At 40.8% G+C, this 12,881-nt stretch overlaps 1 protein-coding gene across 1 annotated transcript in view; it reads right to left on the bottom strand.

Moving 5' to 3' along the window:
* Positions 1-10,319, bottom strand: part of EDC3 (enhancer of mRNA decapping 3) — a 48,299-nt gene extending 37,980 nt beyond the window's left edge. Inside the window, exons 1-2 of the mRNA XM_008069123.2 lie at positions 10,140-10,319; positions 6,777-7,096 (exon numbers count right to left, since the gene is read on the bottom strand). Coding sequence (XP_008067314.1) covers positions 6,777-7,096; positions 10,140-10,303 — 484 coding nt within the window. The 5' untranslated portion in view covers positions 10,304-10,319. The remainder of the gene's footprint in view (positions 1-6,776; positions 7,097-10,139) is intronic.
* Positions 10,320-12,881: the final 2,562 nt, after the last annotated feature.

A 12,881-nucleotide genomic window follows, 5' to 3' on the forward strand; every position in this document is an offset into this window, starting at 1 on the left:
CGAGGCTGCGGTGGCTGGGAGCGGCCACTGCACTCCAGTCTGGGTGACCAAGTGAGACTCCAACTCAAAAAAAATAAAAATAAAAATAAATTTAAAAAAGATTAATAAATAGTATCCACTTCCTACTATGCTACATGATAAAGAGCTACTGCAATACAAAGTAGAAAAGTAAAGAAAACCATCGTGGCTAACTGTAAAGCTCTTTCTCAGCATGTTGACACAGTGTCCCACTGTAACAACCAACAGGGTTTGCAGTGAGAGATGTTTTAAATCTGCCCTGATAATTACCATTTTTGGCTCTGTTGTAGGGCTCTACAAATATAACTTACAACCAACCCAGAGATGTGTATTTAAAAGGTTTCAGGTGTTTTCTTGTGCTCCGCTGAATGTAGGATCTTCCATTCATTCATTTGAGAAATATGCTATGTTCCAAACATTGTCAGAAAAGGAGAAAGTGAAAAACATTTCCAAGAGGAAATACTGACATGACAGTCCAGCAGTAGAAAGATAAGAGGATATAAAATAAAGGCAGGCTAACGTGTTCAGTTGTCTCTTATTTTGCCCTTTCCTTATACTGTAACACAAATATTAGGAAGTCCTACATGAATAAGCTATCTCAGTACTTGGCTTACTCGAGGCCTGGCTCTGCATTAAACTGGCCTTTGGCCACTGGGAGAGAAAAGCACTTCCCTTGGAAAAGATAAACAGTGCTTCCAGATTTCTTTACCTTTCAATTACAAAGACCAGCATGTGTTAAGACTGGAGGGTGGCCGCCTTCCTGTGCCATTTTTCTGCCAGTCTTTGGCACAGAGGCCCTTTTGGCCAGGACAACTTGTAACAATCTATTGTTATGTAATCCTCAGTGCCACTTATTTATGGTTTTTTGTCACACACAGACCATAAAGGAGAACTCTGTCCTGCACTTAACACGCTAAAGGGCACCTGAAGGTCAAACTGCAAATGATTTAGTGCCAGATTCCACAGGTATTTTAAGTGCCTGGGAATATCCAGGACTTTCAAATTCTAGACCCTGGTCTTTAAAATCTGGTAGATATATGAAGCACACTCAAAAAAATTAAGTCAAGTTGGGTGCAGTGGCTCACACCTGTAATCCCACAACTCTGGGAGGCTGAGGTGAGAAGATGGCTTGAGGTTACAAGTTTGAGACCACACTGGGCAACAAAGCAAGACCCCATATCTCTACAAAAAACAGAAAAAAACAATTAACCAGGCCTAGTAGCACATGCTTGTAGTCTTTCTTTGTAGTTACTTGGGAGGTTAAGGCAGGAGGATCATTTGAACCCAAGAGTTTGAAGCTGCAGTGAGCTATGACTGCACCACTATACTCCAGCCTGGTCAGCAGAACAAGAACTTGTCTCTTAAAAAAAAAAAAAACAAGCCCTCAGCAGGACCATGAAAACTTGGCAAAAAATAACTTCTGACTTCAGATGGTAGGATGACTGTTAAACTGAACAGACCACTAGAGTTAACCATACTGCAACAAGATTAATAGCCAATATCTTCGATGTAAAAAGTTAAATTCCACTTCCTCATTTCTCTCCACCTCCAGAAACAAAGAAAAAGGGAAATCAGTGTCAAGTAGTGGCAATATCATAACTGTGGGACCACCTTTGCCTATATATATAAATGAGCTAAAAACCAACTACTTACTTTTATGTTCTACAGGCAAAAGAATATTCACTCAATTTCTAAATCTGTATTCCACTGCACGTAGCCAATGACTCCTAGAGTTCACAGACTAAAATTTCAGACAGGAGTGCCCTTCATGATCACCATTTTTACCTCTGACACGGAATTTGACAAATATAAACTATATCCATACACAGACCTGTACCCTTAACAAGCCTTAGTGGTTTCCCTCTGCTCTCTGGAACTAATGTTTCATTCCTCCAATTTACAAATATTCGGAGTGGTCATAGAAAATCTTCTTTATACTATTCTTTAAACCTACTACCCCCAACACACCCCAAGGGAAGAGATTAAAATCCATTTGTGCTAAATCTCTCATCAATGTTGGGTTAGGTAACTAAAACCAACAAATCCCTCAACTCTTCATTGCTAATCCTGAAAAAACACTTAAGGGCCAGGACTGAAGAAAGATTATATTCCTATAGCTTCCTCAATCTTCTATTCTCAACGTCAATGTATGTATATCAGAGAAAATTCTAAGACAGATCTTTATATTCATCTTACAGGGCTCACAGGGTAGATAAATAATTATAACTCTGCCTCTATCAGAAACCAATTCTGAGTCATACTTCATCATCAAATTCCCAGATCACACACATTTTCCTCACTAATCTGGATTCAAAAGAAAGTCCCTAAAAAAGGGAAACATTTTATAGCCTCATGATCTCTTTACTGTATTTATGTACAGTTAACAATCTAGGAAAAGAAAACTGACCAAACAATAAAAGCAGAAAAACCAAAAGCTGGAAGCTACCAAGATATTCTTCAACTGGTGAATAAATAAACAAACAAGGCCGGGTGCGGTAGCTCACATTTATAATCCCAGCACTTTGGGAGGCCCAGGTGAAAGATTTGCCTGAGTCAGTTGGTTTGAGACCAGCCTGGGCAACTTGGCAAGTTTTCAGCTCTACAACAAATAAAATAAAATAAAAAAATTAGCCAGGTGTGGTGGTGATGCCTGTAGTTCCAGCTACTTGGAAGGTTGAGGCAGAAGGATCGCCTGAGCCCAGCAGGTACAGGCTGCGGTGGTCGTGAGTATGCCACTGCACTCTAGCCTGGGCGACAGAGTGAGTCTCTAATACGCACAAAAAAAGATAAACTAACACAACCACACAATGGAATATTATTCAACAATGAAATGAGCTATCAAGTCACAAAAAGACATGAATAAATCTTAAATGCATATTGCTAAATAAAAGAAGCGAGTCTGAAAAGGCTACACAGTATATGGTTTTAATGATGTGACATTCTGGGAAAGGCAAAACTACAGAGATGGTAAAAAGATCAGTAGTTGCCAGGCAGATGTGGGCAGGGAAGAGAGGGAAAGCTGAACAAGTGAAGCACAGGAGATTGTTTAGGACAGTGAAACTATTCTGTTTAATACTATAATGACAGATACTTGACACTATGTATTTATCAAAACCCATAGAACTTCACAGCACAGAGAGTGAGCCCTAAAGTATGCAAATTTTTAAAAAATCACTTAGGAGATTGGGGGCTCTCAGAATGGAATGCAGAATGTGACAAAACAATCTTATTGTATTATGAATATAGGAAAAAAGTCAATAAAGGGGGTGGGAGACCTAAGTAACTCTGGAAATAAATGGAGTCTATTAGATAAAAGACAAGAGAATTTGTACATAAGCACTGTACTCTATTTGAAAGTCTCCTACAGGGATGGGGAATATGGGTTAGTAACTTTAATACCACTATACACATATATTGGAGCTGACTAATTATATCAATGGATGACAGATGGTAGGAGACAGGTTTCTTACTGTTGATGTGGAAGGTTATGGATAAGCAAAGGGAGAAAGCTAGAACAATCCACATGGTATCCATTTGAATTCATATTTAGCATATATGATTACATACAGAAATATTTCTAGATATGTGCATATATACTGGTTAAATACACACACATGTATTTTCTTGCTGTCAGCTGTAAAGGTAACATCCAGTAGCAATGAGCACACCTAGTGCACCCAGATCTTTGTTTGTAATACCATTCTCCAATAAAAGTAAACAGAACTCCTTGGAGACATGTCTGACTCTAGAGCTAGGACAGGAAATATACAAGATAAGACTCAAGCATAACCTACTTGGGAGGCTGAGGTGGGAGGATCGCTTGAGCAGGAGTTTGATGCCAGCCTGGACAACAAAGTGAGACTCTGTCCTTACAAATAAATAAGACTTAAGCCTCTTTTAGTGTCAGAAAATATGGAGGGGGGAATCCCACAATGACTGGGGCGTGTTAAAGAGACACGGGAGCCAAGTGAAAGAGCTCCAAATGACCAAAGTTGAAACAATTTGAGTACCAAAATAAATACTGAATTACAAGCCAAACTATAAAACAAATACCCATGAGTCCATACTGATATAAATAAATGACTGAGTAAATAAGTAAACAGGAGAGATGAGATAAGTCTCTGGTGTGGGAGAATTCCAAATAATTTATGCAGATGTTATGCCCTCACTCCTAGGGTGTGGGATGCACACAATGACTTCCTTTCAAAGAGTAAGTAAAGAGGGAAGAAAAAGTCAGTTCACAGAGAGAAATCTGCCATATACTACCTTAGCCAGGTGATCAAGGTCAACACCAAAAGTCATAAACCATGATGATAGCATATACTCTTGGTACAAAGTGATGAAAGTGATTATTTTACCTCTGTGGTCTTACTCCCAAAAACATGTATCCCCAGTCTAACCATGAGAAAAACATCAAATACCAGTTGAGGGACATTCTACAAAATACATAACAGTACTCATCAAAACTGTCTAGGTCGCCAAAAATAAGGACAGTCTGAGAAACTATCAAAGTCAAGTGAAGACACGACTACTAAATGTAATGTGGTATGCTGGATGGGATTGTGGAAAAAGGACATCAGTTAAAAACTAAGGCAATCTGAATAAAATGCGAACTTTAATGATAACGCATCAATATTGGTTCATTAATTATTAATAAATGTACTATACCAATGTAAAATGTTAATAATTGGGGGAAAATATGTAGAAAAAAATACATACATTGCTAATAAGGGTCACCTCCAGGTGCACTGAAGATTATAAACTGCTTGAATACTTGAACTTTTTATAAACAAGTCAATATTTTTGGTAAAGAAAAAAATTTTTTTTTTTTTTTTTTTTGAGTTAGAGTCTCACTGTCGCCCAGACTGGAGCGCATTGGCCGCTCCCGGCCACCGCAGCCTCGACCTGCTGGGCTCCGGCGATCCTTCTGCCTCAGCCTTCCAAGTAGCCAGAATTACAGGCATGCGCTACCAAGCCCGGGTGATTTTTTGATTTACTGTAGAGATGAGGTCTCACTGCCCAGGCAATCCACTCGCCTCAGCCTCCCAAAGGCGCGGGATTACAGGTTGAGCCACCCAGCCTGGCTTAAGAAAAAAAAAAAAAAAATTTGTTTAGAAGAGAGAACAGGCCAGGCTCAGTGGCTCAGCCTGTAATCCCAGCACTTTGGGAGGCTGAGACAAGTGGACTGCCTGAGCCCACGGGTACGAGACCAGCCCGGGCAACTTGGCAAGACCTTGTCTCTAAAATAAATAATAAAAAAAAAATTAGCAGGGCACATAAGTGTGCACCTGTAGTTCCGACTACTTGGAAGGCTGAGGCGGAAGGATTGCCGGAGTCCAGCAGGTCGACGATGGGATGGCCATGGGCATGCCACTCACTCCAGCCTGGGTGACGGAATGAGACTCCAACTCAAAAAAATAAAAGAGAGAGAGAAAGAACAAAGCTATACAGAGAAGGTTAAAGTATAAATGAAAAGAGTCATTATCTAAGCATTCTACTAAGGATACAGAATTAACTATTGAATTTTGGGCTCAAGTTTTCAGTCATTAATTCAGGCAGTTTCACATGCAACAAAGGAAACTGTCTTAAAATATATTTTAAAAAAATTTTAATTTCAATTGTTTATTCACTTGAATCAGACATTTCTAAAACTTAAAACACTGGTCTCTGACCCAGTTGTCATACAACAAGCTAGAATTCACACAGCACACTAAAATCTCACTATATCACTGGGACCACAGTTTAAGACATAACAATAACAAAAAAGTATATGGAATTTTCTCTAATAAACGCCCTGAATGGGAGTTCTAGAGAGACTTAGCTCACTTTAAATTCTGCCTTTTAGATGGTCATGCTACAGCATGACTCTAGCTTATAACTTTATATGATAAATGAATACTCATTTGAAATTGTTAATATATTCTTCCACTATCTCTGGGTACAAAATCATCTAAGTAAAAATCACAATAGTTTGTCATTTAGAAGCAATTTTGTAAAAGAACATTCATATTCATTTAAGGATCATAAATGGTCCTTAACTATGGTTTTATAATCAGCAAATAGTACTCAACAATGTGGTAGTACCAAACAAAACTGGGCAACAACACACACCAGTACACACTCTTTATGATGTGCCAGTACTGACAGTAAATATAGCAAATTAAAAGTTGTTAGGCTGTCAGAAAATGAGAGATCACAGAGATATTTAGGCCAGTCCTGTCCTCTCCTCTGAGGATGGAAGTCAAACCACAAGAAGAAAAGTTACTCAAGAATCCCCTAGAAGGGCCCAAGTGCAGGTTCAACCCAGACACCACTACCATCATTAGTTACTGGATTTAAGTTTTGTTTTTGTTTTTAGAGTTAGGGGTTTCACTAGTTTGCCGGTCTGGTCTCACACAATCCTCCCATCTCAGCCTCTCAAGGAGCTGGACTACAGGTATGCGCCACCATGCTCAGCAGTTACTGGACTTAAAACATCACTGTGAAGTCTCAATAAACTCTAGGCAGACTTTTCCTGAAGGAAGTGAGGTGGTGGGAGAGGGCAGGAAGCTTGTGTGCATCTCTAACAGCTTGTTTCCTTTCCCTTAACATCTCAAGGGACCCACCCTGGAGTAAGCGAACATGTGACATTTTTGTGAGGTTCGGCCAGCATCCGATTTATCTGAGCAATAAAGAACTTGTTTAAAGTGCAGCACTGGATGAGAACTTACGTCTTTAAACATCAGGTTAAGAAGAAACATCAACTTGACCCTACTTACAGGAGTTGTGTCGACGACGAAAACTCTTGGACTGACCCAAGGATTCCATGTGCCTATCCACATAGCTCTTTGAGCACTGCTGCTGCTGGGGAGAAACGGCCACATCCTGGCTCTTCACATCTGTCCTCTTAGGGATGTTCTGAGGGGCACTGCAGGAAGAGGCTGGCTTCTTGACCAACTTGCCCGTGCCATTCTGATTGATGCCCACTTGGTATCCAGCACCAGAGGGACCTAATTCTGTCTGATGGAGGTCTCCAAAATGTTGGCTGTCTCCAGGACTTGGTATCTCCAGAATTTTTAATTCCGTAATATCCCCTGCCCTGAAATACACAAAAGAGTCCAAGTCTCAAAATCATAATAGTGATAAGAATTATGAAACTGGGACCAATAGCAAACAGTTACTTCTTTGTAGGACTGCATTTTAATGAGTTATCTTTAAAGAGAAAGAGAAAGAACAAAGCTATACAGAGAAGGTTAAAGTATAAATGAAAAGAGTCATTATCTAAACTAGGAAAGGTGGCTGTGTACTTCAAGACAGGGCTCAGTCACCGACACCCAACTGACACAGTGCTGGCCTTTAAAAAGAGACTACTGTTAACAACAAAACTACATTATCAACTTAGATTTCCAGAATGTTCAATGGCTTTTTTATTTCACTCATTCACTCACTAACTCATTCAACAGGCGTACACAGATGACACTTACCCTGTGGTAAACCCTGTGTTAAGAGCTATTTTGCGCCGGGCTCGGTGGCTCAGCCTGTAATCCCGTGCCTTTGGGAGGCTGAGGTCAGTGGATTGCCTGAGCCCGCGGGTTCAAGACCCGCCTGGGCAGCAAGACTTCATCTCTACAACAAATCAAAAAATCAGTCGGGCGTGGTAGCGCACGCCTGTAATTCCGGCTACTAGGAAGGCTGAAGCGGAAAGATCACCAGAGCCCAGCAGGTCGAGGCTGCGGTGGCCGGGAGCAGCCACTGCACTCCAGGCTGGGTGACAGAGTGAGACTCCAACTCAAAAAAAAAGAGCTATTTTGCTCTGGTATATAGTGATAAAAACCACTATGTGCCCACAAGAAGTCATAGTCTGGTCAGCAGAAAAGACAAGTACACAATCAGTTGAAAGAGTTAACTGCTATGACAGAGGTGTGCATAGGAGACTAGGGACCCCAAAAGCAAAATATGGAAGTTAGTCTGGTGGAGGTGGATGCAATACATAAGCTAAGTCTGGCCAGGGGTAGGGAGACAAGCAGAGAACAGAAGGAAAAGAGGTACCTTAGGCAGAGGCTCAGAGACAGAAAATGAGGCCTAAGCAAGGATATGCAAATGTTATGGTGTTAGTAAAAGAAAAGATGCTTGTGGAGGGCCATCAGGAAGTAAGGCTGCAGAGGTAACCAGAGGCCAGACCATGATCACAATGGATTTTTCTGGAGGTTGTAGGGAGTGAAGAAACCAGAGGCAGGGACCCCAGTTAGGAGTCTAAGTAAGAAATGAGACAGGATAAACCCAGCAAATGACAATGCAAAGGGAGATGGGAGAATGGACAAGATACATTAAAGGGGATTAAAGAAACAAAAGATTATGATTCCTAAATTTTCCTAAGTTTCTAACTTGAGGAAAAGGTGTTTTTAGTCACCAATAACAAGTGGATCTTTGGAAAAAGAAATCTGCAGATTAACATCATAAGATAAGCTCTGAAAATCTTGAATTTAAGATATCTTATGGAACATCTGACTGGAAATGACCAGAAGACAAAGTGTCTGGAGCTAAGACAATGGGCTTAAATTAGAGATTTGAGGTCGCATTAATGTAAGGTATACATGAGACTGTCTACAGAAAACAGGCTAAGCCGGGCTCGGTGGCTCAGCCTATAATCCCAGCACTTTGGGAGGCTGAGGTGAGTGGACTGCCTGAGCCTGCGGGTTCGAGACTCGCCTGGGCAACTTGACAAGACCTCATCGCTACAATAAGTCAAAAACTAGCCGAGTGTGGTGGCGCGCTCCTGTAGTTCCAGCTACATGGAAGGCTGAGGCGGAAGGATCGCCGGAGGCCAGCAGGTCAAGGCTGCGGGGCCGAGAGCGGCCACTGCACTCCAGGCTGATTGACAGAGTGAGACTCCAACTCAGAAAACAGGTTCAGAAAAGAACCAAAGATAGAACCCTGAGGAATTCAATCTTAAGAGGTGAGCAGAAGAAAGGGAACCTTAAAAAAAAAGATGCAAAGAGGAAAGAAGCCGTATAAAGGTTGAAACTGCAAACACAAAAGAGGTTGGGTATGGTCTCAAAGGAGGTAGAAAGGAAGAGCATCCAAAGGACACCTGAAAAGGTAAGCCTGAGCACAAGGGGTGCTTCTACTGAGACTGCAGAAGAGGTAAGCAATAAGAATGGGTATACCCACAGAAAAGGTAATGTGTGAGTATGTGTAGGAAGGGAATTGCTCAGAAAACCAAGGAACCTCTTGTCCAACAGCCTCATTATTATTATTGTTATTATTATTATTTTGTACATAAGAATGGGAGACTGTCTGCCAAACTGGCGAAAAGAGGGATGTGAAGACAGAAGTGAACTTGAAATCTGTTGGCAAATACTAAGCAAAAGACTTTCCTGTAACTAAGGACGTTGGCTACTGACTACAGTGTGCTTCTGAGGATAAATCATAATACAAATCTAATCATAATATAAGAGAAACATTTACACAAGGACTTCTGATGTGAGAAAGCACAAATACAAAACTGAGAAAAGGAAATATAAAACCATAAAAGAAAAAGAAGAAGGCTTATTCTGATTTGACCTATTTAATTAATATAATATTACATGCTTGACAGAGATAAGAAAAACGTTTAGGTTGGGCTCAGTGGCTCTGCCTATAATCCTAGAACTTTGGGAGGCCAAGGTGAGTGGATTGCCTGAGCCCACGGGTTTGAGACCAGCCCAGGCAACTTGGCGAGACTTCGTCTCTACAATAAATCTAAAATTAGCCGGGTGTGGTAGCGTGCACCTGTAATTCGGGCTACTTGGAAGGCTGAGGTGGAAGGATCACTAGAGCCTGGCAGGTCAACGCTGGGATGGCCGTGAGCGTGCCACTGCACTCCAGCCTGAGCGACAGGGTGAGACTCAACTCAAAAAAAACCCCAAAAACAAAAAACAGAAAAAGGTTTCACCAACCCTGAATCACTGGCTAAAAGCTAATTACAACACAGTCTCTGCTGAGAATAGCAGCTGAACGAACTATAAGACCAAGGGCTACAGCAACTTACACCTAACAAGACTCTTCTCAAAAGCAGTCCTATGCAAGAGAATATTGGCAATCACAGCTGGGTTCAACTCCAAAGACCACCAGGCTGAATTTAGAAGAGACAAGACACTCACCTGAAGGTGACTTCTGGCACAAGACATTTTACTCCATTGTGGAAAGGACGGGTGAGAGAAATGGTCTGGCTGACCTGATCCACTGCTGACACTCTTCCTTGGTAGACACCCAAGCTGTCTCCACAGTTGATGGACACAATACTGCCCAGCCAATCTGTAGCCATGTTTCAGATGTGAAACACCACAAAGAGAAGGGACCATTCAGTGTACCTTTAGAAATAGACAAATCTTTAATTAAATTCATCAAGTATTACGTCAAGCTCTGTACCAAGTTTTGGCTAAAAAAAATTCTGTTACATCCTTAACTGAGGTCATTAACCATAAAAATAACAAATTAAAACTTTTTTCAGAAGTTTGTGTATTAATAAACAAGCAAGTCAGGCACGGTGGCTCACACCTGTAATCCCAGCACTTTGGGAGGCAGAGGCAAGAGGACTGCCTTAGCCAAGGGATTCAAGACCCGCATGGGTAACTTGGCAAGATCTTGTCTCTATAATAGATCAAAAAATTAGCTGGGCATGGAGGCACACACCTATAGTTCTAGCTACTTGGAAGGCTGAGGTAGAAGGATTGCCTGAGCCCAGCAGGTCAAGGCCACGGTACGTGTGAGCACGTCACTGCACTTCAGCCTGGGTGACAGATTGAAACTCTGACTCAGGAAAAAAATAATAACAGTTTTAATTAAAATAAATAAACAAGCAATAGTATTTAATACATCAAAAGATCTTGTAATTACTTTAAAGAGCATGCATTTGATAAAAATATTTACCAGACATCAAATCATACAAACTATAACCTGTTTGTAAGGTGTTTTAATAAATCTACCATCAAAATGCTTTCAAAGAGAATATATTGCTGAAAAATAACATATAAAAAAATAAAACTGTCAATGCCAGAGGAGCTCATTATCAGACTAACCCTCTTACTGATGATAATGATAAATACTAGATTAAAAAAAAATTGAAGGCAGTATAGAACACTACAGAATAAATATTATTTTCAAGTTCACATGGAATGCTCACTAATGTATGCTGAGCCTTAAACAAGTATGAATATATTTCAAAGAACTGAGATCACCCAAAATATATTCTCTGTCAACAACAAAATTAAACTTGAAACTTTTAATTTTGAAATTGACAAATTTGAAAATAGATATTTAGAATATTCCCAAACATTTAAAAATTTAGCAAGACACTTCCAAATAACATATGGGTAAAAGAAGAAATCAAAAGGGAAGTTAGAAAATAGTTTGAACATGATGATAATAAAAATACAACATATCAATTTCCTTCCTGTTAACTTTGGGTTAATTTGCTCCTTTTTTCCTAATTCTATTTTTTTTTTGAGTTGAAGTCTCACTCTGTCACCCAAACCCAGCCTCAACTTGCTGGGCTCCAGCGATCCTTCCGCCTCAGCCTTCCAAGTAGCTGGAACTACAGGCGCGCGCTACCACGCCCAGCTAATTTTTGATTTATTGTAGAGATGAGGTCTTGCAAAGTTGCCCAGGCGGGTCTCAAACCCACGGGCTCAGGCAATCCACTCACCTCAGCCTCCCAAAGCACTGGGATTACAGGTTGAGCCACTGAGCCCGGCTTTTTCCTAATCCTTAAATTGTAAGCTTAGCTCATTGGTTTTAAAACTTTCTTTTCTTTTTTTCTTTTTTTTTTGAGTCGGAGCCTCACTGACACCCAGGCTGGAATGTAGTGGCATGCTCAAGGCCACTGCAGTCTTGATTTGCTGGGTTCAGGCGATCCTTCCGCTTCAGCCTTACAAAGTAACTGAAACCACAGACGTGCGCCACCATGCTCAGCCAATTTTTTGCTTTATTGTAGAGACGAGGTCTTATCAAGGAGTCCAGACTGGTCTCAATCCTCTTGCCTCCACCTCCCAAAGTGCTGGAATGACAGGCGTGAGCCATCACACACAAGAACAGGAAGGAAATTAAGAGCAGAAATCAATGAAATAGACAAGAAAAATAAAATAGTAGCTCTTTGGAAATCTTAATAAAATTGATAAACCTGTAGACAAACACACAAACACACACACACACATTCCCAGTATCAGGAATGAACAAGGGAAACACCACAGACATTAAAAACATAATCTAACCGGGCAAGGTGGCTCATGCCTGTAATCCCAGCACTTTGGGAAGTGGAGATGAAAGAATTGCCTGAGTCCAGGGTTTCGAGACCAGCCTGGGCAACTTGGCAAGACCTCATCTCCACAGTAAAATTTACCCAGGCATGGTGGCGTGTGCCTATGGTTCCAGCTACTTGGAAGCCTGAGGCGGAAGGATCGCCTGAGCCCAGCAGGTTGAGGCTGTGGTGATTGTGAGCATGTCACTGCACTCCAGCCTGGGTGACAGAGTAAGACTCTGATTTTAAATAAATACATAAATCAAAAACAAAAAATAAAAACATAACTTTATGCCAGCAAATTTGACAACTTAGATGAATGGGGAAATTCTTTTAAAGACAAAAATTATCAGAACTGATACAAGAAATAGAAAATCTGAATAACTGTATATCTATTTTAAAAACTGAATTTGCTGGTGGAGTGTGGTGGCTCATGCCTGTAATCTCATGCAATTTGGGAGGGTGAAGTAAAAGGATCCTTTGAGTACAGGAGTTAGAGACCATTCTGAGCAACACAGCAAGACCTTGTCTCTACAAAAATTAAAAAATTAGCCAGGCATAGTAGTGCATGACTGTAATCCCAGGTACCTGGGAGGCTGAAACAAGA

The sequence above is a fragment of the Carlito syrichta genome, unplaced genomic scaffold, assembly GCF_000164805.1.
Source record: "Carlito syrichta isolate Samal-C Ts95f unplaced genomic scaffold, Tarsius_syrichta-2.0.1 Scaffold311826, whole genome shotgun sequence".
NCBI lineage: Eukaryota > Metazoa > Chordata > Mammalia > Primates > Tarsiidae > Carlito > Carlito syrichta.